Source organism: Protopterus annectens, chromosome 8.part0 (assembly GCF_019279795.1).
Source record: "Protopterus annectens isolate FY-2018-M chromosome 8.part0, PAN1.0, whole genome shotgun sequence".
NCBI classification, from domain to species: Eukaryota; Metazoa; Chordata; order Ceratodontiformes; family Protopteridae; genus Protopterus; species Protopterus annectens.
In genome coordinates, this window is record NC_056741.1 from 562,695,424 (window position 1) to 562,721,890 (window position 26,467).

General features: G+C 40.2%; 1 protein-coding gene across 1 annotated transcript in view; it reads left to right on the forward strand.

Annotated features, from left to right (window-relative positions):
* The window catches only part of RPIA (ribose 5-phosphate isomerase A), a 427,914-nt gene that overhangs the window by 54,434 nt on the left and 347,013 nt on the right, over positions 1-26,467 (forward strand). Inside the window, exon 2 of the mRNA XM_044080062.1 lies at positions 24,045-24,105. Coding sequence (XP_043935997.1) covers positions 24,045-24,105 — 61 coding nt within the window. The remainder of the gene's footprint in view (positions 1-24,044; positions 24,106-26,467) is intronic.

Here is a 26,467-nt window from a genome sequence, read left to right on the forward strand (position 1 = left end):
TTTTAACATCTTGACTGCACTGCCAGCTGCTTTAAAGTCTTCACGTTGATACACCACTCCAAGTTCTGTTCTAAGTTGTCCCCTCATCAGGAATGGATAGCTGTCCATTGTTCCTGTGAACAGATTTTCTGGAAACTCTCTTATGTATGTTGAAAACTTTCCAGGCAGAAGTAACTGAGAAGCTTGAAGATGGCCAGTTTGTTGAAATAGTGATGTTGCCTGGAACTGTGGAACTTTACGACATCACACACTTCTTTTGCAGCAATTGGCAAGGTCTCATGCAGTGGTCGGGAAGCTGATGGCCCTCGTCTACGTTTTGACCGGATGTTCTCCATCTGTAGATACTGCTCTGCAATACCATCGATACCCGATCTGACACTGTCAATTGCATCCAAAAATGTATGAACATCCTTTTCAACAGCAGTTGCATCTGTGGTAAGACACTGAAGTTGCCTGTACAGAACGTCAACATGGGGCATTATACGATGGAAGACAGTAAGCCAAAGTTTAAATTCGTCATCTTCAGCTGATCGCAGTAGCCCATTTGCTTCCAGTACAGTTGCTGCAGCAGATGTAGGACTCTTGTACAAATAATTAAAGCACTCTGCCAGCGACTCCAAGTTCTCGTACACTGCATTTACAGTACGGATGTTACAATTCCACCGTGTTCCTGATACTCTTGGCATGCGTCGTGATACTATACTATCCAGAGCAGCTTGTCTTTGAACTGAACGACTGAAAAAGGCTGGAATTCCACCAAGTGTTATAAAAAATGTCCTTGCTTCAGTATTCTGTTGTGTGGCTCTTTGCATTACCCGATTAAGTTGGTTGGCATAACAGTGTACATAGTAGGCATATTTAAACTCTTCTCTTACGATGGCCTGGACCCCATGCTGAACACCACTCATAACCGATGCACCATCATAACTCTGAGCAATCACTTTTTCATGCTGGTCTCCCACTACTTCCTTCAACTGTTGTTTTATCACAACAGCAATATGTTGTGCTGTCTGTCTAAGTGGTGTAAAGTATCCCCAAAAACGTTCCACCACCTGTCCGTTGACAACGTAACGGAACACAATAGCCATTTGCCATATCCCAGCAAAATCAGTGGTTTCATCTGCAATTACTGCTATAAATTTTGCAGTACGAATCTCCTTTTTTTATTTCTTCTCTGCATACTGTTAGCATGCAGTCCAGGAGTTCATTTTGAATAGTTTTTGATGTTCCTTTGAAAACAGTTGAAGTTGTCAAGTGGTCAGTCAACTTCTTATCAAACTGGCAGCCGAATTCTACCAGTGCCTGGAACATTCCTGGATTCCATGACTCTTCAGACTCATCATGGCCTCTTAAAGCTACTTCTTGTGCACCACACACCTTGATGCATTCTATTAAAATAGACAGAACATAATGGTTGTCATCCACTTTCTTGTTGTGTCTTTCTACTGATAACTGGTATCCACTACTTAACTGACACCTGATATCCACAGTTCCCAACACTGCTAGACTCATTTGGTTGTCAAAATGTTTAGCAGACTGTTCATGCCTTCTGGACTTTTCTTCCAGTCTCTTCAGGTCATCCATACCCTTTGATATCCAGGCATTCTCTCCACCAAACAACAAACATGGGAAGCAGTACAAGCTGTTTGTTTCCTCACAACCACAGATCCAGGTGTGTTTGTCATACACTGACCTGCTGAAGCTGCGTGTGTATGTTCTTGGCCTACTTGTACCTGCAGACTCTATCTTCAGATCAGGTGTGGGTCTTCCAGTCCTCTTGATTCTTAACTTCTCATTGAGTCAACTCTTTAAAATTAATAGATTTCAGATAGGCCACTGTAACACTCTGCTCACTCTGTTCACTCATTCTGGTTATTGTAGTTGTTGCAACTCTGAAATGAAGATATTGCAGAAATGATTTGCCAGTGTTGTATACATGTAATGATGTACAGCTTCAGAAACGGCACTCATTTCAGTGACAGTCTGCCACAGCCATGACCTACCAACTATCTGGCTTGGCCTTGCCAGGATTAAAGACTATTAATGCATTTGTGATGCACTGTCACAGCTTACATTGTCTTTGCAGGACTAACAGGGGCAGTCATTCCATTGCCCCCACTATACTTTCTGCTTTGATCCTTCCAGCATTAAAATATATCTGCTGCACAGAGACCGTAGTCACAGCCTGTATGCATATTGCTTACTCCCTCAGAGATATTAGAGTTTTGCAAAGCCAGAATTACAATACTAAATGGTTATTTCATTCCCACTGGCGACATGAAAGTCCCCCATCCCAATAGCCTACCAAAAGTACCTGGCTCAAACCTCTGAAATCAGAAAGCAAAACAGTAATGAACTGCAAATGGCTGCATTCATTTAGTCCATTGCACAGAAATGGTAGTTACAGGCTTGCCCAACAGCAGACTTTACCCAAACAGTCATCTTGCAAAGCCATAACTGACAGTAAACAAGGACAGTCACCTCAATGAATTCACAAACACCCCCCCATTACCTAATGAAGTAGCTGCTTTTTACTGGTCAGGATTAAAGTACAAATACTAACAGCTGCATTGCATACTTTCATTTTGCTGACAGACTCACTATCACAGCTTGTGTGCATCAGCCAAGTACACATTTCATTTTAAAATTAATTTTACTTACCAGACTTTCTACAATAAAACATGGTTTAACAAAAATTCCTTGACCCCCCCACCACACACATACAAACCGCACTCAGATTTCAGAGCTTCAGCTTCTGGTCAATCTTACTTCAGTGAAATGTACATTACTGTTGCAAATGTAGACAGAACTACAGCTATTCACACAAGCATTGCCCCTAGCCCAACTCCCTACCCAGAGAAACTGCTTTCAGCCTACAATGTTTAAGTGAAATAAATCTCCATGGTTGCATTTCTTTCACATCACAATAGCCAAGAACTTGCACATAATCTTACTTTATTTGGTGGTGTGTCTGTGTAAACTATAGGCTAATTCATTTCAGAGACCTAGGCTATTTCTGACAAAATTATCTAAAATGCCCCAACAGATGTCCTAACCTCTAGAAAAAAAGACTCCTAAAAATGGCTAAAAATATCATACTGTAACCACCATAGTTATGTACAAGCATTTTCACATGCAGTCATTTCCTTATTTGTATGCACAATATCTTTTAATTTTATTTTCCAGAAAAGGAGGATGCATACAGAGTACCAGTCTCAGACCAGTACACATATAACAGAAATGATATTCCAGGCATTCCATTTCACATGTACTGATTCTGAAGTATTCAAGTACCACATATACTGATTTAAAACACAATGCATGTGTAGTACACTGCCTGCTTATTTTTAGATTATTCTAATGCAAGCATTCTACCCTAATTGAAAATGTTAATGTTATGTTTTTCATTTTCTTATAATTATAGCTACTCTCAGACAATATACTGGCAAAAAAAAAAAAAAAATATATATATATAATATATAGAAGTGCAGTAGTAGTGCTAATGACCCACCCCCTAAAAAAATACTGTTAATTACACTCAGTCTTGTTCTGGGAAAATGTTAAGAGTACAACAAAGTAAAATATAACACTGCAAGTTTGTTAAGAGGGAAGCACATCAGCTAACTTAGATAAATGTGTCACTGGACTGCTTGCTGTTGCTAAGTTAACCACTGAATATGATCACAAGTACACTAAAACAAACACATGAAACATTAATCCTCAGGGCAGGGTACACACCTGAACTGCCATAAACCCTTAAAAGTCAGCATTTTCTTCCTGCTGTAACTACCAAGCTATTCAGCTTGTAGACACACAGTCTCCAACTTCATTTAAGAGTGTGAAATAATTTTATAACTTAAAGCCATTTACTTTGTGCTGCTATTTTTGGTGAGGGAATAGAATCCACAGCCTTCTGATCTTCCAGAATCTAATAAGGGTTATTCTGCTCTTAAATTGAGTCTTAACACTGTATAATTTCTTATCTCTTGTGTATAATTAATCTGCATCCTTTCTGTAAAGTTGGTGCAATCTGAAATGGGTCTTGTCTGAAGGAGGGGGAGGGCCAAATGAATGTTTAATTACCTCAGACAGTATTGTTTTGCCAGGTGTAGCCTGAAGCCAGCATGATTCACTGGAGTGTATTAATCCATTGCATTAGTCAATCATTAAATTTGTTCATCTCCAAGACATTAGCTTAAAATACTTTACTTTAAAGCATATATTGTATATACACATACATACATACATATTACTTTAGGTGCAGAAACCAAGATTGCAAAGTGTGAAACATTTATTCTTACAGGAAAAAGTACATTTGCTAGCATTCTTTCACTATGCTCAAAACCACAAAAACTGGTACTTAAAATACACTGCTTCCCTGTGTGCCAACAAGCTATCACTATGAGAGTCCATTCAAAACAAAAACGTTTCATCTCCCAGGTCTCTGCTTACACCAGAATACCAGAACTTGTCAGATGTTTGGGAGGCATAGCTAGACTTAAAAAAGGCCCTTGTGATCATTAGCCTAGCATGAACCTATGAACAAATGAAACAAAAGCTTCTTAAGAAAGTTCTAATATAATTAGGACATGCTCTGTTTTAAGGGATCTAAATGTTTTTTGTCTCCATAGCTTTGACTCACTGAAGTAAGCCTTGTTTTTTAAGTCAGTTGTTGACCTTGCAAGTTCATACACAGTTTTAGATGCCTGACAAAAAAACAGTGTTCCACATTACACCCATTATGTACCACCAGAGATCAGCTACTAGTATGACAGTGCAGAAATACACCCATTATGTACAACCAGAGATCAGCTGCTACTACAAATCACATCTTATTTTAAGGTCTAAATAAGTGTCTTGCTGATCCCTGTGTGTTCAGTCTGCTCTTCTCAAGTGAATGTTACAAAAAAGCATCTGATCCACTCTAGGTCATTTATGAAAAATGATCTACAAGGATTTGTCCAGTTAAATAAATAAATGATATATTAATGACAGTTTTAAGAAGAAAGTGAATAATAAAATAATGTAGAACATAATGCAATGTCACTGGTGTATGAGAGAGGTCTAAGAAATTATTTTGCCTCTAGCTGCAAATAAGTGGATCATGTGCACAAATGTAAGCAAATAATATATTATTTCTTTTTGACATATAACCCCTCTTCCTTTTGCAGATGATGATATTTTTATTTTTTTATTATTCCAAATTTTTTGAGCTTGAGGCAAAATGCTGCAACATCTCCATAGGCAGTGGGGCACTGACATTCTGATGTAACTCTATGCAAGGCCGTAATCAAAGCACAACTTGTTTAAGCATTCAGGACTATATTTCCTGCACAGTAGTGTTCATGTTTATGCATGTCTAGTTTGTCTTAAAAATGTATATCTAGATCTATGTCTAGATGTGTGTGTGTGTGTGTGTGTGTGTGTGTGTGTGTGTGTGTGTGTGTTTGTTTGTGTGTTTTTTTGTTTTTTCAGTGTCTGCCATAGTGGTCTGTTAAAATATAGAGTCAATGCTTCATATTTCTGTATGCAAACCATATATATTAAAAATGTGTCCTCCTTACTCCTTATAAGTTCATAGGTTTACATTATGAGTATGCTTACAGTCAGACACACACTATCAAGAAGCTTCATCACCACCTTATTGGAGGAACATTAATAGTGCTCAGTTTTGTGTAGGGTCAGTTTCCTCACACATGCTTGATATTGAACAAAAATCTTTAGATAGATGATATTTATTAAAAACAGAGTGATTTTGTCTCTAAGACAATTAAGTTCATGTAACCAAAACATGAGTATTCATTTTCACTAAAAGATTTATTCTTATTTACAAAGTAAAAATAACCCTTATGTTTGAGAAGCAACTTTTTTACTACTTTATTTATGCTCACTTCATGTAAAGCAATGAATTCTGTCTTTGAATCTCTGTCTGGCAATATAGTCCTCTACTGACCTTAATGATGGCGCTTGTGCATACATTATATGAATGTGCATTTTGCAAAGGGACTAGCATTCTCTCCAGCAGTGCACCTCTGACTATGCCTTTTGAGCACTCTGAAAAACATATGTTTTCTTGTATCACTGGAGAAGGTAAAGCAGACAAAGAATGAATGAATATATGAATCAGGAAATGTAACCATGTCTCCCACTATGTGAGGCACAGTCCCTCTTTGGGCAGTTGTCCTTTGAAAAAATCGAAAAAATGACAAATGTTCTGAGATTTTAGGACAAAAATATTTCCTAAATTTTCTTTAATAGTTGCATCAAACAGTTTTTTGTATCTGAAATACCTAAAATGTTATATGAAATAGCATAAGCAACTCAAATGCTGCAAGAATAAGATTTTATTTTGGCAAAAAAGTGAGGTTTTATCCTTTGTACTGGTTAGGTGTCTTTTGTCCTGCAAAATCTGACATTTCTACATAAAAATGTCTCACTTTCGACATTTGAAAAAGTGACGGCCTTATAGTAGGACTTTGTCTGTTAGATTAGGACAGAAGGCTAATGTTATGATTGCTAACATTTTTTTCCTGCATGTCACAATACTTTTTGCATCTGACAATTGTAAAACTCTTTGACTCTTAATAAATACTGAACCAGATAGTGTTGAAGGTCACCGTTCAAAATAAGGACTTCTGCATAGTGAGCTTGACAGCTTTACAATTTAATTAAAAATAATAAACAAGATTCTGCAGTTACTAAACTACAATGCAAAAAGTCAGAGTTCAGCAGTAATGAATTTATCAACCCTGCAGTGATTGCTGTACAGAAATTTCCAAATTAGTAAAGCAGCTTAGGAAATGCTTTCTTAGTTATGAATGGCTGCCCATCCACATTTTAATATAGCACGTCATTCTCAGAAATCAAAAATAACATTAGCAGCTAGAAGGCATGCTGATTCAGCATCTAACCACATAGCAGAACTGGTCTGTAAAAAGCGAAAAATAATGAGTTTGATGGCTTGTGCCACATCTCCTAGAACACATACAGATCTACAACAATTTTCATGAGTGGTTCTGCCAGTTCTACTTTTAAATAGCAATTCAGTGTTTGCATACAAAAATATCATAACTTTTAGCTGTCGCCTGCCCTATGACTTATGTTTAGCCTTTTATTGTATTACTGCTCAGTGCTCACCATACATGGAATTCCAAATTAGGGACAATAACACAATATTAATCATAATCACCCAAAAATAATATCAAAAAAACAAAAATGTACAATTGAACAGGTAGACACAGCTCCCTATGAATAAAGGTCCCAAGGACGAAGTAACAAAACCTAATACAACTGTAAAAAGCAACCTCACTCATGGTCTTTACTAAGACAAGGCTGTGTTGTCAGTGTTAGGCTAGTCACAGTGGTCAAGAGAAGAAAATGGCTTGTAGTGACTTGTCATTTGAAAGCACATGCAAACAGTTTTGTGAGAGCACTTCAAAGAATTAATTAGGCAATGAAGCCTGATCTGACATTACAGTAAATGTCAATGAATCACCTTCCCATATGTGTCTTGCATTTTAACACAGAAGCGTAAGGCTGCGATCTGATACTGAATTTCATGACATTGCCTTGTGTTTGATGTCTTGCATTTTAACACAGAAGCGTAAGGCTGCGATCTGATACTGAATTTCATGACATTGCCTTGTGTTTGATTTCTTGCATTTTAACACAGAAGTGTAAGGCTGCGATCTGATACTGAATTTCATGATGTTGCCTTGTGTTTGATGTCTTGCATTTTAACACAGAAGCGTAAGGCTGCGATCTGATACTGAATTTCATGACGTTGCCTTGTGTTTGATGTCTTGCATTTTAACACAGAAGCGTAAGGCTGCGATCTGATACTGAATTTCATGACGTTGCCTTGTGTTTGATGTCTTGCATTTTAACACAGAAGCGTAAGGCTGCGATCTGATACTGAATTTCATGACGTTGCCTTGTGTTTGATGTCTTGCATTTTAACACAGAAGCGTAAGGCTGCGATCTGATACTGAATTTCATGACATTGCCTTGTTTGATGTCTTGCATTTTAACACAGAAGCGTAAGGCTGCGACATTGCCTTGTGTTTGATGTCTTGCATTTTAACACAGAAGCGTAAGGCTGCGATCTGATACTGAATTTCATGACATTGCCTTGTGTTTGATGTCTTGCATTTTAACACAGAAGCGTAAGGCTGCGATCTGATACTGAATTTCATGACATTGCCTTATGTTTGATTTCTTGCATTTTAACACAGAAGCGTAAGGCTGCGATCTGATACTGAATTTCATGACATTGCCTTGTGTTTGATTTCTTGCATTTTAACACAGAAGCGTAAGGCTGCGATCTGATACTGAATTTCATGACATTGCCTTGTGTTTGATGTCTTGCATTTTAACACAGAAGCGTAAGGCTGCGATCTGATACTGAATTTCATGACGTTGCCTTGTGTTTGATTCTCTCAGTCTTCATTAGCCTTCCATGTGAGTTGTAGAAAATGACTTGCCAGTTGCCAGACAGTATTTCTGTGTTACCCCTGAAAAAGGGACAGTTGTGCCTAGCAGGTTTACTCAGATAAAAATGAAAAAAAGTGGAGAGGAAAATATTCCACCACAGTTGCTGTTTCCTGTATGACCAGACCACACCTTTATTTGATATGTGTGTGTGTGTGTGAGCATGTGTGCGTGTGTCTGTGTGTGTGTATGTGCATGCATGCGTGTGTGTCTGTGCGTGTGTGTGTGTGTGTGCATGCATGCGTGTGTGTCTGTGCGTGTGTGTGTGTGTGTGTGTCTGTGTGTCTTTAAATTGATGAAATATATGATCCAAGAAGGTCAGCATAGAGTTTGGCTGAAAAAGGCAAAAACCCTCAGTAAATAAATATACAAATGAAAGCCATGGTTATCAACCCTTATCTAGACCACTGGTAATGGAGCAGTTGAATAAGCTGAACACATAGTCCACTAATAGTGGGACATGCGTATAAGGTGGCATTTAACATGTTGCAAATCTTAAGATTAGAGTATGTAAGTGTACTTATTTTCCCAAGCATGTTTTTATGTTTTCAAATGCTGCTGTTTCGTGTTGAAACAAGTGCATTGTTGAATGTTAAATAAGCAATAATGAACTTACTTACAATATGGTGGTGGAAATGTGCAGTGAAAATGAAAGGGAGATTTTCTACAATTAATTTCATGAAGAGAAGCCCATGCCCTCCCTTTCATTTTCACTGCACATTTCCTGCCATTCTAAGCTTAGAACCTTATTTGCCCTATTTACCCTTTGTGACTCTGGGCCCTGGGATGAGGTGACTATAGGAGTGCAGCTATCAATATTGTCCAGAATGTTATTATTTTTTTCATAGATGAACACTTTATGATAGTAGCCCTGACTAACAAACTAGAAGGTAACATAGCTGTCTGCATCCACCTCTTATTTAAATAATTATTTTGGACCTAATCCTCTGCTTGCTGAGGCATTGATTTGCTTAGATGCCACAAAACCCTAAACATCATGTAGTTAAAATAGGTGTTCCCACTGCCATCTGTGTGACCTGATCATGGCACTCTACTGACATAAACAGAAAATGTTTGTGATAGACTGAATTTGTTGATTAAAGCAGCAAAGAAAACACACCAACAAAGCAATCTCACCAAAAATTCAGTGTACTGAAGAACAGTATGCTGAAAGATCTTCACAATGAAAAAATGCCTAAATAAATATACATAGTACACAGTTTAATGCAAATACACAAACTGTAAGAAATGGGGGTGCAAGACAATTAATACCATATTGGAATGGCAAAGAAAACACCAACAAAGCAATCTCACCAAAAATTCAGTGTACTGAAGAACAATATGCTGAAAGATCGACTTCACAATGAAAAAATGCCTAAATATACATAGTACACAGTTTTACAATACTTACTTTAATTCTGCACCTTCACTCTGTTCTTTTCTTCTTTTCTTTCTTCTTTCTTCTTGTTCTTCTGTTCTTCCTTCTCTCTCTAGCACAGGCTGCAGCACAGCTGACAAAAAATCCACCCAAATAAAAAGTAAAATCCGATTCCATCCAATGCCAAAACAAAAAAAAATTAACAAAAATTTTAAAAAAAGGTCAAATCCACAAAGGAAGCAGACAACTAACTGACTGATTCTCGCTCTTTTCCCAGCACATAAAGCCCGGGAAGTGAGCGACAGCCAATCAGCAGCATTTAGCCCAGCAAGCACGTCATGACATGCCTGCGGATGTCGCAGTCCGAGCCCCTTCCAATTCTATGCGGTTTGGAACCGCATAGACTTCTGGGCATCACAATGATGCCTTCATTACTCCTCCGGGCTGCAATGAAAACAAAAAAAAAAAAGCTGTTTAAATCCGCCGCAGCCCGAGGTGGTTAAAGTGCGCAATGCGCATGTGCGTACTTCCGAGTTGCGGACTTGAAGTTTGTTTAAACAAAAAAAAGGTATTTTTTTTTACATTTTTTTTCTCACACTTAAACACTTTACTTTTTAGCTGAGGGGGCTGCAGTCCGGCAGTCCGATGCCACGAGCCGCCCCTGATCCTGAATGGTATGTCTGCTCTTTGCAGGATGCCAGAGTACATCTTGAGAGCATTTTAAAAGAACATCTGTTCATCTGTATGCATGTCTTTGTAGATGTGGGAGAAAACTGGAGCACTCAGCAGCTTCTTGTATACCTTGCATCCATTTTTATTTTTGTGTGTGTGTGTCTGAAAATGCCTCACTTGGATTAGTGATCTATCCATTTGTGGTATGAATTACTCGATCCGGTACTGTGTATTACAATTTTCACATTGGGCAGCACTGCAGAACAACTTATTACCCTGTAGTGTGTTGTGCTATGCGCACATGCGCACACACACACACACACACGCGTGTTAAAAATGCTGTTAAAAAAAAAAGTCTGTCTGCTGGATTTGTTGTGAAAAACATAATTTGAGGGGTTGGTAGGCGAGACTTTTGGACAAAACATGTCAGAAAAAATTGCATGGCAGTTTTTTTTATTATAGCAGACTAAGTCATACAAACAAATGCAAATATTGTCAGCTGCACTAAAGTTTTTCTTTCTAGGTGCCTCTGAACAGGTTATGTAAGAAGCGTGTGCCTCTGAACAGGTTATGTAAGAAGCGTGTGCCTCTGAACAGGTTATGTAAGAAGCGTGTGCCTCTGAACAGGTTATGCAAGAAGTGCGTGCCTCTGAACAGGTTATGCAAGAAGCGTGTGCCTCTGAACAGGTCCCTTAAAGTCTGCTTTTTTGTTTTTCAAGTTTGTAGTGTAAATGCACACCTTAACTAGGCAGATGTCCTTCAAGGATGCATCTGCAGTCATAACATATGGGTTGTCCTGCCTCAGGCAGCCCTTCGGTCGGCCGGATTCCAAAGTCTGGGTCTGGCCTCGGCTGATGTCGCACTTTCCCCGACGTCAGAGCATCTGGGGTATAAAAGCATCAGCCAACGCCATTTTCCTCAGTCTTTCTTGCCGCGCGGTGCCCGAAGCAGAAGCTGTTCGCAAGTGCCGGTCGGTCAGATCCAGTGAATTCAGCTACCGAAGACTTCGAAAAAAGCTAAGTACCCCGTTGGGGACTCTTTCTTGCCTCAGCCGATGTTAGACAAAGTAAATCATTGTTTAACTTGTGGGAAACAAATACCTCATAAGGATTTCCATTCCTACTGCCTGCCTTGCTTAGGCCCAGACCACGACATATCGGCCTGTTTAGCCTGTGCTTCCTTCAACCGACGAACTCTTAGACGTCGGTCGGAGTTTGCAGAGGAATTTTTTGGAGCCGCTTTTGCTTATAAAATGCTGTCGGAGACTCCGACTTCGCATTTGGTAAAAAAACGCAAGGAAAAGGACCGACACTCTCGGCCCGTGGTTTCAGCTGAAACCACGGCTAGGCCTACCGCGCGTGCCTCGGTTTCGGTCGAAACCGAGTCCTCGGAGATTCCTTCTTCAGTATCCATACTTCCGACCACCAAGGCCCGGGAGGCCCCGGCTGAGTTGGCTTCAGAACTTCCTACTGAAACCAGTGTGAAATGTCCGACACCAAACCTTTGGACATTTCTACTCCTGCACGTGGGGCTGCTAGGCCCCCTGCTTCCATGTCCATTAAGGCCTTTTCAAGGGCTAAAGCTGCCAAACTTTCTAAAGCTTTGCCTGCCAAATCTACCTCCCAGAGGCCTTCCTCTTCTTCACAGATCCTCAGCCTTGCTGAGGACCTTATTTCCTTAATCAGGGGTTCACAACCTCACCCAGACAGGGCCTCTCAACCTCCTCCAGACAAAAGGCTCAGGACTGACCCCTCTGACCCACACTCCTCAGATGATTCCACGGATGGATCTGAGTTGTCAGACCACCAGGAAGGGGCTTACTCGCCTTATGAGGATTCAGATGCTGAGGAATCTATCCCTTCGGCCTCCCCTCCTGAAGAGTTTTCCTTTGGTGAGACTCTACACTCCATGAGAGAGCATTTTCAATGGCAAGGTCAAGATTTCTCTGATTCTACAAAAATATTAAGGACCTTTTTGCATTTGCCTCAGCATAGGCCCTTAGCTATACCTCCTGTTCTGAATGTAATTGATGATGTGTACAATGATGTCAGTACAGCCCCTGATACTCTTCCTCCGGCCCCTGCAAAACCTGACAGATACTACAGGGTCCCGGATTCTCATTTCCATCTGTATAAAGCCCATTCTGCAGACCCAGAAACTATTTCTCAGGGCCCTAAAGGGGTTGCGGCCGCTACTGCCAAAAATCCTCTACCCTCTGAAAGAGAGTCTAGAGCTTTAGAGAGATGGGGAAAAAAGGTGTATACTTCTGCAACTCTTTCTGTCAGGGCATTAAACTGTCAATTTCATATGACACAGTACCAAGAGTATTTGTTAGATGAACTGAATAAAAAACTTTCTTCTCCTGAACCCCTAGACCGTAAATCCCTTCAGAATTTGGTACACAACTCACAACAGGTTAGTAATCATTTCTTAAAATGTGGCTATGATGCACTGGAGGCTTCATTTAGATCAGCTATGACTGGGGCAGTTATTCGTAGGCATGCCTGGCTGAAGGAGCAATCTTTGCCAGACCATGTCAAAGCTAAACTTCTGGATGCTCCAATGGAGAAACAAAATTTATTTGGCTCCTCTGCACAGGAGATCTTAAAAAAGGTTGAAGAAAAGGCAAAATCTGTGCAAACAGTTAAAGATTTCCTGCAAGTTCAACCACCGAGATTCAGCAGAAACTGGCCTACTAAGAATTGGTCCTTTCCAGACTCGGACAGAGCCCAGAGAGGCAGGAACAGGCGCCCTAGAGGCAGAGGTCAATCGAAGGGCTCATACAGAGGCCGTCAGTGGCAGCCTGCCAACCAGAGGAGTAGTGCAACAGCAACAACAACAACAACCACTACACCAGGACAGGCTCAATGACTTAACTCTGATTCCGCCTACCAGGGATCAACTGGAAGCACCCTTGGGCGGAAAGCTGGCTTTATTCTCAAAAAACTGGCATTACATTACAAAGGATACATGGACACTGCAAATAATAGACAAGGGATACAGGTTCCACTTCCACACTTTGCCAAAAAGAAGCGGAATGCCAAACCTTCCACCAAATCAGAGGGCAGAGGCTTTAAGACAAATCAGCAATTTACTTCAGATGAAAGCTATAGAAAAGGTACCATGTTCAGAACAAGGCCAAGGATTTTACTCCAGACTATTCCTTGTACCAAGAAAAGAAAATCAATGGAGGCCTATTCTCGACCTGTCCGCACTGAACACTTATCTCATTGTGCCAAAATTCAAAATGCTGACCCTACAGCAACTTCTTCCCATGTTGGGCAAGGAGTCTTGGCTGGTGACTCTAGATCTCAAGGAGGCATACCTGCACATCCCTATTCGACCAAGTTGCAGAAGACACCTCAGATTTCTTGCAGGATCAGAGCATTATCAATTCTCAGCATTGCCCTTTGGCTTATCTACTGCGCCCAGAGTATTCACGAAATGCCTGGCATCAGTAATTGCACATTGCAGACTACAGGGAATTCAAATTTACCCATACCTGGACGACTGCCTAATACAAGCGGACAACAAGAAAAATTTGATAAAGGACTTGGCCTACGCCATACACCTGCTACAGACCTTGGGATACACAGTCAACATCCAAAAGTCAAGACTAGTACTATCCCAAAGGATAACCTTTTTGGGTGCAGATCTGGACACAACCACCCAAATGGCCTTTCTCACAGAAGAAAAACAAAAACAACTTCCAGATTACTTCATGATTCTGACCAGACAAACTCAGCTTACTGCAAGGAAAATCCTGCAGGCCCTGGGTTACATGGCATCCTGCATAATTCTAATACCCCATGCCAGGCTGCATATGAGGAAATTACAATGGTACCTAAGGAGTGTATGGTCTCAACACAGTCACAGTTTAGAAACCATGATACCAGTCATTCCATGCCTTCAGAAGGAATTCCTGTGGTGGGCTCAGGCCTGCCAGTCCAACAGAGGGTTGCCTTTCAACAAACCAAAAACAAGGCAGACCATCATCACGGACGCCTCAGACAGAGGATGGGGAGCACACATGGAGGGCAAATGTATCCAAGGCCTATGGCCTCAAGGGCAGCTAAGCATGCACATAAACCAAAAGGAAATGCTGGCAGTGAGGCATGCAATCGAGGCATTCAAACCCTCCCTCCAACAAGGACACCTGTTAATAAGGACAGACAACACCACGGTCATGTGGTACATAAACAAGCAGGGAGGCACACATTCTTACCCTCTATGCCGGATGGCTATGAATCTGTGGGAACTATGCCGGATGGCTATGAATCTGTGGGAACTATGCCTGAATCTCAATATCCAACTACAGTCCCAATTCGTGCCAGGGAAAGAAAATGCACTGGCGGACAGCTTAAGCAGAACTACCATGGATGCACACGAATGGATGCTGCACCCAGACATCTTCCAACTCATAGCAAAGACATGGGGAATGCCGGACATAGATCTGTTCGCCTCCCCACTCAACCATCAACTGAAGACATTCTGCTCAAGGACATACCACCCACAAGCTTGGAGGGTGGACTCTCTCTCTTTCAGCTGGAAAGCCCTAACAGTATATGCCTTCCCACCTCTCCCATTGATGTACCAGGTTCTACTGAAGATCAGGGAGGAACAGCCAAAAGTGATACTAATAGCTCCGGATTGGCCAAGACAACACTGGAACCCATTATTGAGAAGCATGTCTCAGGCAAAATCATGGCCTCTCCCCCATGGCCTCTTCTTCTGACGCAGAACAATTTCAAGACCCTGCATCCCAACTTGAAAACATTGCAGCTAACTGCCTGGAAAATTTCCTAAATCCCAATCAAAGTGTTTTATCTCAGAGGGTGAAGGACATTATCCTCGAGGCTCACAGGCCTTCCACAAGGAAGACATACTCAGCTAAATGGAAGAGATTTCTCATTTGGAGCACATCAAAAGGCTCAGATGTCACAGTGGCAAACATAACAAATATCCTAGAATACTTAGAATTGTTCCACAATGGCCTATCCTATTCTTCCATTAAGATTCATGCTTCAGCAATTTCAGCAGAATACAATGTGGATCCACCTATCTTCTCACACCCTCTCCTCAGACAATTCCTGAGAGGGACCAAAAATATTAAACCTCCAAGAAGACCCCCTCTACCTGCCTGGGATCTCAACTTTGTGCTGGAGAAACTGACACTTCCTCCTTTTGAACCAGCAGCATCGGCGGATCTACAGTTTCTATCTTGGAAAACTGCATTCCTTCTGGCAATCACTTCAGCAAGAAGAGTATCTGAGTTACAGGCATTAATGGCAGTGCAGCCTTTTCTTATTTTCCACCAGGACAGGGTTTCACTAAGAACCAATCCTACTTTTATGCCAAAGGTGGTATCTAGGGTATCCTTGAACCAAGCTATTCACTTGCCTACGTTCTTCCCTAATCCACAGAATAGAGGGGAAAAACTTTTGCACACCCTGTATATACACAGACAACTACGCTACTACTTGGACAGAACAAAAACTAGCAGAAAAACTGATCAACTTTTTGTAGCATATGCGACTGGGGTGCAAGGAAGAGCAATTTCCAAACAGACAATTTCAAAATGGATAGGAAATTGCATTCGATTTTGCTACTCCTTTCATGGAAAGACAGTTCCTGAGAACATCAGGCCTCACTCCACAAGGGCCACGGCCACCACTACAGCCTTCCTACGAGGGGTGGCTACCAAGGACATTTTAGAAGCTGCTACTTGTTGCTCCGTGCATACATTTGCCAAGCATTACAATCTACCTTTATACTCTAGATCCAGAGCAGGGTTTGCTACTGCAGTCCTGCAGGGGATCTTAACTACACCATCCTTTTCTTAGTACCTCCTCCCCCAGATTGGCTGTGGTATTCTACCCATATGTTATGACTGCAGATGCATCCTTGAAGGACATAGTACAGTTTTGTACCTACCATAAATGTAGATGTCCGATAGGTATGCATCTGCAGTCAGGATTACCCTCCCTCCTTCCCCTCTGTGGTATTCCTAGGGTTCTTACCCCTCTTTTAGCTAGCTGGGGGAATCTATTATGGAGTATTTGTTTGTTTATACATGTATATAATTTGCAAATGTTTGGAACTTTTCAGCATTTATCCAAATTTAGCCTTCCTAGAGGGCACCTGGCATCTGGGGCAAGAAAAACTGAGGAAAATGGCGTCGGCTGATGCTTTTATACCCCAGACGCTCTGACGTCGGGGAAAGTGCGACATCAGCCGAGGCCAGACCCAGACTTTGGAATCTGGCCGACCGGAGGGCTGCCTGAGGCAGGACAACCCATATGTTATGACTGCAGATGCATACCTATCGGACATCTACATTTATGGTAGGTACAAAACTGTACTTTCTTCCAGGCCACTTCTGAAAAGGGGCATTTGTGCCTAGTGGGTTTACCCAGTTAACAGATGAAAGAAAGAAAAAAGTGCTCTTTGGTACAGGTTATTTAAGTAAAAACTGTAAGTCAGTAAGAAAACTCAGCAAGGAAAGGTGTATGAACTGCAGTTATTCAAAATAAATGTGGTCTTGAGTGCGTGGGGTGATTCTGTAAAAAAAAATTCCTGTTTTGATGTATAATGTCATTTCATGGAGCATGATTGCTAATACTTGGCTTAATTTGGAGGAAAATTTACTGTTCCCGATAAACTTTTTTCTGATAATATTCCATTTTTTCTGGCACAAATAATGTTGAATCTTTGACAGGAGACCATATGTAACTATTTACTAGCAAGCATTGTAAAGAAGTCTGTTCCCTAACTGTTGACTATTTTTACTACTATATAATTTTTCATTAAAAATGTTTTGATACATTCTTATGCAGATATAGACTGATGCTGGGACACTTGGCTTTAAAACCTGTGATTTTTGTTCTTAGCTCAGGGTTGCCAGATATCCTGATTTTGAGCAGGACAGTCCTGAGTTCAACAGACAAATCAGAGTCCCACATTGTGCTCTGAAAATCCCGACTGAACAAAAAAAGCCTCTGACACAGAGAATTTTTGTCTCTAGAGTCATACCCCATAGTGTTCCTTATTTTGGGGATGGAAGGTTGAGTGCTATGCTGCTTACTGATCAGCTGTATAATGTAGCATGTATGTCAATAAGAACTACTATACTGTAACTGTTGGATTTTTGCAGCTGCACAGATGGAGAATGCTAAAAATCATGATTATGACTGCGGTAAGTTGGAAGTCGTCCGGAGGTACAAAGATTTTTTTTCACGTAAATCCCCTTAAAAACAAGGGAGGCACACGCATATCAGCATAACTGCAGTATAGAAAACCCCTACTTTTAAAGGAAAACAAATTTAGATAAGCTATAAATTTAAGTGGGAAAACATACATTTGGTCAACGTATTGATAATTTTCATAACTGTCTCACTGTACTCCAAAAATTACAAAGCCATAGTTGCACGGCTCTGTCAGACAGCAAAACGCTGACTATTTACCAAATACCAACATCCCTTGCCTTTTATAGAAGTGTAAGTGAAGTCACTTAGTGAAACAGCCAGTGGAGCAGATTTGTAGCAGGGCTGTCATCCAATGATAGAATAGCATAGGCATTAAAAACACATTTGTAGAGGACCTGGAAGGTTAAAGCTCATTAGTAGAGAATCTGTTTGTGGGGTTAGTGGAGCAGATTTGTAGCAGGGCTGTCATCCAATGATAGAATAGCATAGGCATTAAAAACACATTTGTAGAGGACCTGGAAGGTTAAAGCTCATTAGTAGAGAATCTGTTCGTGGGGTTAATGCAGGACAAAGCTAACTTTAAGGCAAGTAGGCATAGTTTTGATTAGAAGGCTTTTATGCACACACGTATGGTATCTTCCATGGAAGACTGTGACTGCTTGAGAAATGCGCTTTGCTATTAACGGTTTTTACTAGTTTTCTTTTTTGAGTCTTGCTTATAGTGGTCTGTTTGTGAGTTGCCCAGCTTTTATACCCCCCCATTGGTTCTCCGTCTCCAAAATATGAAACGCCACCTTTCAGATCTTGCTAAGTGAGCGTAGTATGGAATACATTTGCTTAATTAATAATTACTTTAATAACCTTAATCACTTCAACCAGGAAGCTCATAGTTGAGAACTACGAATGAAGTGCATTTGAAGGGCTTTGACCTTCTTTTTCTAATGTGTCCTGCTTTCGCTAGCGGGTTGTTTCAATGTGACCAGCTCTGATAGCTTTCTCAAAGCATTTACCCACCATAAATAATGAAATATACGATCCAAAGTCATGGATCGGAAGACCAATGAATGGCTGGATTAAAGTTTTAACTAGCAGATCTGTGCAATGAAGTGCATTCCCCAAGTCACAGATCCATCCATCCAGAAACCCTTTTTTTCCCATTTTTGTACATAGGGTTGGGGTGCCACTTCAACAATTACAATCATTTAGAGCCAATGATTACACCACTGAGTGGCTATCCCTGCCACAGTAATTCCTCCAAACCACACACTCTCACAATGGGAAAGTCATAACTCTAAACAAATGGGGGCAAATTCAGAAATAATTGGATGCAGTCAAAACACCACTAAAATATTTGTACCATTAACTCAAGAAGTTGACAGAATTGAGCGACTGTAAATTAAAGGACAGCAACGGGGTTCTGTCATTAAATGCCCATAGAGAAAGTAAAGGCTACAACAAGGAAATGGTACATGAGTCAAGTCCCCTGCTGTGAGCTGTCAATCACAGCAAGTAACAGCTCAAATTACCCTTAGAACTTTGACAGCTAGAGAAGTTAGGTGTGAAGGGGGATGGGAGATGACTCAAAGTAGTACTATTCAGGCTTCACAAAAGACTGTAATTTAGCCTTTCTAAAAACGAGCAACTTTGAAAATCTGTTCTGTGGCATTTGTACTGTTTGTGTTTTAAGTAGTCACTGAATGGCATGAAATGTTACTTAAAACTGACTGACTGAATGATGGCAGTGTATGCATGTAAAATCAGTACAGTGACAGGAGATTTAGGAAGAAAGAGGCCTGCGTGATGTAATTTTATACAGACAAACACTGCATTTTGGGATACCTAAGGCAGACTAAACTATCAGGATAACTTCTGCTAGACCCCATGTCAACAGACTCAGAAATTATGTATAAAAATATTTAAAAACCTGTAAATCGTCCCAGAGTGGTGTTAAAATATAGGAGACACCAAACCATGATGTTTTTTTGAGTCTGTGGGTGAGATTTTCCTTTAATGTACAGTTTCTGAAGTAAAATAAGTCTCTGAATTAATGTCCTTTAAGTATAATTCACCACCGTTTTTCAAAGTCACTAATTTTAAGACTGATTAAGAGGACAGAAGTAAAATTTGAGTTGAGGTCAGGGACGTCTCGGAGTTGCTTTGGTGTGGTTGAATCGCTTCGCTTCCTCTGGAAATAATAATAATTCTGTCCCTAGATTATTATACCTAGGCTTCTAGGTGAACTATGAAGGGGGTTGTGTCAGTTATGAAGTTAAAATATAGGGTTGCCCGTCCCCCGTTTTAAGACCTTGCGAGCGGTAATAGAGAACACTGGACAAGATGATGCACAGTAGTGTCTATATGTTACACATTTGCCATCACTGGTGCAGTCCAGTATTCTCCATTATCACCTGGGTAATTGTGAAGGGTGTTGATGGTGGCCGGCCTGAACACACTTCCTAATGGAAGCTACATTTAACCTTCTTTAATGTGTTTCTGCGACCTAAAACTTGTGTAGTTTTAGTTTTTTTGTTCGCTGGGAATGCTGGCTGCCATGATCTGTGATTTTGGAAATCTGGCAACCCTGTCTTAGCTTTGTATCCAAAGTAACAACTGCGTCTTGAATTCCGATGAAAGCATTGTCATTTTATAGCAGTTTTAAAAATATATATATTATTATATACAGTGGATATAAAAAGTGTACACACCCATGTTAAAATGAGAGGTTTTTGTGATATAAAAAAATGAGACCACAATAAATTATTTCAAAACTTTTCCCATCTTTAATGTGACCTATAACTTGGACAATTCAATTGAAAAACAAACAAATCTGTTAGGGGAAAAAAATATAAAAAAAAAAAAAAAAAAAAAACATACATTAAGCTGGTTGCTTAAGTGTGCACACCCTTAAACTAATACTTTGTTGAAACACCTTTTGATTTAATTAAAGCATTCAGTCTTCTTGGGTTCTTATCAGCATGGCACATCTTGACTTGGCAATGTTTGCCCACTCTTTGCAAAAGGTCTCCAAATTTGTTAGATTGTGAGGGCATCTCTTGTGCGTAGACCTCTTCAGGTCACCCCACATATTTTCTAATGGATTTAGGTCTGTGCTCTGGCTGGGCCATTCTAAAACTTTAATTTTCTTCTGGTGAAGCCACTCTTCTTGGTTTGGATGTACGCTTGGGGTCATTGTTGTGTTGAAAGGTGAAATTCCTCTTCATCTTCAGTTTCCTAGCAGACACCTGAAGGTTTTAGGCCAAAATTGACTGGTATTTGGAACTGTTCATAATTCCCTCCACCTTGACTAAAGCCCCAGTTCCAGCTGAAGAAAAGCAACCCCAAAGCATGATACTGCCACCACCATGCTTCAGTGTGGGAATGGTGTTTGGTGATGTGAAGTGTTGTTTTTGCACCAAACGTACCTTTTGGAATTGTGGCCAGAAAGTTCAGCCTTGATCTCATCAGACCATAATGCATTTCCCACATGCTTTTGGGAGACTTCATGTATTGGTTTGCAAATTTTAGCTGGGCCTGGATGTTTTTCTGTGTAAGAAATGGCTTCTGTCTTGCAACCCTACCTCATAATCCAGACATATGGAGAATACTGGAGATTGTCACTTGTAGTACACAACCAGTACTTGCCAGAAATTCCTGCACCTCCTTCACTGTTTCTGTAGGTCTCCTGGCAGCCACCCTGACCAATTTTTGTCTTGTCTTTTCATCAATATTGGAGGGGCGTCCAGTTCTTTGCAACTGTTGTCCCATATTTTCTTCACTTTTTGATGACTGTCTTCGCTGTGTTCCATGGTATATCCAATGCTGTGGAAATTTTTTATACCCTTCTCCTGACTGATAGCTTTCAACAATGAGATCCCTTTGATGCTTTGTAAGCTCTCTGTGAACCATGGTTTTTGCTCTAGCAGGCAACTGAGTAAATGTCAGGAAAATCCTAGTAGGACAGCTGAACTTTATTTGGAGTTAATCAGAGTCTCTAATTGATGGCAGGTATGTATCCAAGAAGACCGAATGCTGTAATTAAATCAAAAGGTGCTTCAACAAAGTATTAGTTTAAGGGTGTGCATAGTTATGCAACCAGCTTATTGTATGTTTTTTATTTTTTATATTTTTTCCCCTAACAGATTTGTTTGTTTTTCAATTGAATTGTACAGGTTATAGGTCACAATAAAGGTGGGAAAAGTTTTGAAATTATTTATTGTGGTCTCATTTTTTTATATATCACAAAAACCTGGCATTTTAAGTGTGTACACTTTTTTTATATCCACTGTATGTTTGCATATTTTTGTAGGTCTGAAGTTGCACTAATACCATTTTGATTCAGGTAAGTTTTCCTTTTCAGTGCTTAAGATCAAACAGTAAAGTACATCAAGTATGCAAACAAAATTAATTACAACATCCTATGGTTCCAAGTTGCTGTGTAGCACTTGGCAAAACTGCAAAAAGAAAGTCAACCAAAAATGAAAAGCCTGTAGTTGCCTTATTTAAAGTCATAATGCATACATTTTTAAAAATCTGATCATGTTTAAAATATGATAAATTGTTCCAGGATAAAACTGACGTCTCCAGCCTTCTAGCAGCAGGTGATGCTTCCTGTTTTATCTTGGAACAGTGTTTATTGATTTTTACCTTGGTGGTGCTGCCATAGGGTTGTTGCCTCACAGTAAGACGTTGTCCTGTTCGATTCTCAGCTAGAGTGTCTTCTGTGTGGAGACATGCGTGAATGGGCGTACCTTCGTTGAAGGTTGTGCGTCAGAGCCAGCAACTCAGTACGTAAAAATCTACTGCCAATCATTAGTGGACCGGAGTTCCGCTGTGGCGACCCCTAACCGGGAAAAGCCGAAAGACACAAAAGCAACTATAATATTAAAGACAGTTGATGTGAAGTTTTGGTATGGACACTTGAGTATATATATATATATTTTTTTTTGTATTGTGGCCTGCCTTTGTTTTTTATTTACTTTTTTGTATACCTGTAAAGAAAGTAACCTTTGTGTTGATCTGTGAAATGAGAAGAATTGGCGGACAGTCATTGACATGATTTACCCTGAGCAACTAGTATCATTGCTTATGTCACAAAGTAGCAGGCCACTGATTGATCAGTTGTAGTCCGTGATAGAAGTGAAGTGGTGTGTTGATAAAGCATTATGTTTCACTTCTAGTTTTTGTTTTGATTCTTTTTCTTCAAACTTAATTATTTTGTTAACTGTTTTTCAGGTGTTTTGAGGGTGGGAAATTATAAGGTTCTAGTTTTTACAATTTTAAAATGTGGCTTTTTTGTGCTTGCTTTTATGGCCATTGTCTCTGCTGATACCTTAGCACCTGATGTTGCAGCCTAATTGTAACTTTGCCACTATAGTAACTATGTAAAGAGCTGTGACTTGGCACAAACACGAATTTGTGTAAGAGCTTCCACTAAAAGTACATTTTGTGGGTTAGAATTGAGCCTGCTGCATTTAATACAGCATTCCTTGGGTTACACATGCATACATGGGTATTGGTAAATACACAAACTAGTAAACTAGTAAACGTGACACATCTGCATATGTCTGTTTCTTAAAGGTGTTGGTTGTTGCCATTTTGTTATTTTATTTACACATTTGCCCTGTTGTCTCTGAGGAGGTGCCAGTGATATCGTATTATAGTACAAGAAGCCTTGGATGCCACTGTTGAAGACTGCTGTTGTTCATCCAAGTTCATCCAAGTTATTTCATTCATGGGCTGAAAGTATTTGATCACATGTTTTGGGAATGACCACAGTATCGTTCAGCTGACTGGAATTTTGCAGAATGTCCAGATTTTTGCCTCATATTTTTGGTCTGTTCCTTATATATTTTTTGGATTTCTGGAAAAGCATTGAGTGTTGCAGGCATTGAATGAGACATTTGAGTTTCCAGGCTTTATATCCTTCAGAAAATGCATGCTAATTCAAACACTTTTTTTTTTTTTTTGTTGTTGTTCTAGCAACATTGTATGTTTATAAAAGTAATGTTTAAAATGTCCCTGATTTTTTGTACCTTTTGTCTTCCAGTATTTTTCTCTTTGCTCCTGATTCTTGAGCTAAGAGCTTGTAAGGTATGATGACCAGTTTGATATCAGTGTCACAGAATGTGTTCCTAGGCAGCTTGAAAAAAATAATTTGCTGTTAACAGTTGATGCACTGATGTGTTTGGTAGAGTACTTGTGTAACCGCTTTCAAATGTATTGGACTGAATTTTATATTTTTTTCTTTCTGTGAGTTACTGTTTCTGAGTTAAGATTTGTTTTCTGTCCTTGTGTTTTAGGACAATCAAGTCCTTGGTATTGGAAGTGGCTCTACAATTGTCTATGCCGTTCAGCGACTCGGTAAGCAAAAGGACAGTGAAATGGTATTACAGTAGTTTAAATTCTCATCCATATACAGAGAAACTTGGTAACAACATTGCTTCTTACTTTTCTAGTATAGGGACTTTCATCTCCGTTACCTCTTGGACCATTTTTGGCAGGTATTAAGCTCTACTTCATAAATCCTTCTAAGGGCGGTCTATCTCAGACCCTCAACTTTCTCCATAATTATAGGTGCTAAAGGTACAGGTTGAGATTGGTCATTTGTTTAAATAGCCCCATGCTACTAAATGGAGAGTTTTCTTAATAGTACAGTTCTTGAATTGTTTGCCTGCATACAGGTCAGATCCAACCCCCACACACACACACACACTTTTTTTCTTTTCCACTTTACAGTGCTTAGAGAGATGTTTTGCTGTCTGAGCTCTGAGGTTAGTGGCTTCCATTTTGCATACTTGCACAAATCTGATTTTTCTTTCTTTGCTGCTTTTTCTCTTATTGTTTCAGATTGCTTGTAGTTGAGATGTGTAATGTACCTTGCTGTTTGCTTATTGATAACTTGGAGTTGTTTCTGTTAATGGATAAGGATAAAAAGTGATGGTCCTTTAGGAAGTGCCAAGGTGAAGCCAAAAGTTTTGACCCAGGCCAAGCAATATTGATGTTGTATACATCTTTGAGAGAGTTGATGTGTTTTGAAGGAATGCTGTATTTCTGCTTCCTAAAGTATTAAGATGAGAGGCTCTGGTTTGAGAAGTTTAGGGGGGTACCCTAGTGTCTGACTCGAGTTTTGCTTAAGTGTGTGCTGTTAAGGATGTGCATTTGGACTCTGTTGATTCAAGCACCAAGACATATGAGGATATTGTGCTAATTTGCTTTGTTACACTGTCTAAGCATGCTTCTGGTCTCTATCCTATCCTCTTAAGTGGACTTCCCTTGCTTTCATCCATACGGAGTGTGTTGTCTCAAGAATTGTAGCTGTGTGCAGTTCATCTCTTCATCCTTTGCTTCCAGTGGGCCGCCTCGGTTGCTTTCTGTCCAGCTATCATTGTTGTCATCCCATTTTCTACATGAGGTCGGGGTGTCATGTCAGCTGTTGCCATGTCTCTCTATTCAATGCCACACTCATGCCTGACTGTCACGTCTTCTTCTGTCACACAGCCCATCCACCTGTTTGCTGGATGCCCTCATTTCCTCTTGCCTTCTTCCTATCTGTCACAAATCTTTTTCACTATGTTGGTTTCTGCTTTTCTGCACAAGTGGCAGAACCACTGTAATCTGTCCTGTTTGACTTTTTCTGCAATTGGAGCTACTTTAACTTCTCCTCTTATGTCCTCATTTCTTCATCTGTCTCACAGTGTGCATCATATCACCTGTCTCTGGCACCTCATCTCCATCATGTCTAGCATCTGTCTCACAGTGTGCATCATATCACCTGTCTCTGGCACCTCATCTCCATCATGTCTAGCTTGCTGAACTGCTCCGCCTTTACTGCTGAGGTGTCTGTACCATACAGTAGTACTGGTCACACCACTGTTTTGTACGCCTTACTTTTCAGCTTCTTTGGCATTCTTCGGTCATATATATACTACACCTGACACTCTGTGCCAATTGGCTGCAGCCCCTCTTATTCTAGTTTTTGACCTCTTCATTCAGACTTCCCTTCTCCTTAGCCACCCCTCCCAGATACTAGAAACTGTTAACCTGTTCCACTATTTTCCCTTTTATCTCCATTCTTAGCTTCTTCTGATTTCCCCCATTTTCTTCCATTACAACCGTCTTATCTGTACTCCGTTTCATCTCATGTGCCTTCAGTTTTCCTTTCTGTTCACCTATCCTTTGCTTATGTTCTAGCTCAGTTTGCCTGTAGTGCTACATTGGCTGCATACAGCAGCTTTGTTGATCTGTCACCTCTGACCTGTTTGCTAATGTATTCCACTGTCAGTATGAACAGTAGTGGTCTCGGAGCTGAATCCTGATGCACACTCAATCCCACTGAGAAACCTTCTGTGAACCCAAACACTGATACTCGAGTCACTGGATCCTTTTACATAGCTTGCACTAATTCTACCAATGTTTCTGGGACTTTGAACAACTGCAGGACTGTCAGGTTTCTTGGGACCTTGTCATATGCTTTCTCCAATATAGGAATGCCCAATTGGACTCCTTTCCTCATCTCTAGCTTCTCAACTGTCTGTCTGACTGGAAACAATCACGTCAGTTGTGCTGCATCCTGATCTTAATCCAAACTGCTCATCTCCCATCTTACTTTATACTATGTGTATTTATCAGTCACCCCTTCCAGAACTTTCATGCAATGTGACAGGAGTTTGATACCTCCATACTGCCCATAGTTGTATATGTCTCATTTGTTCTTGAATACGCC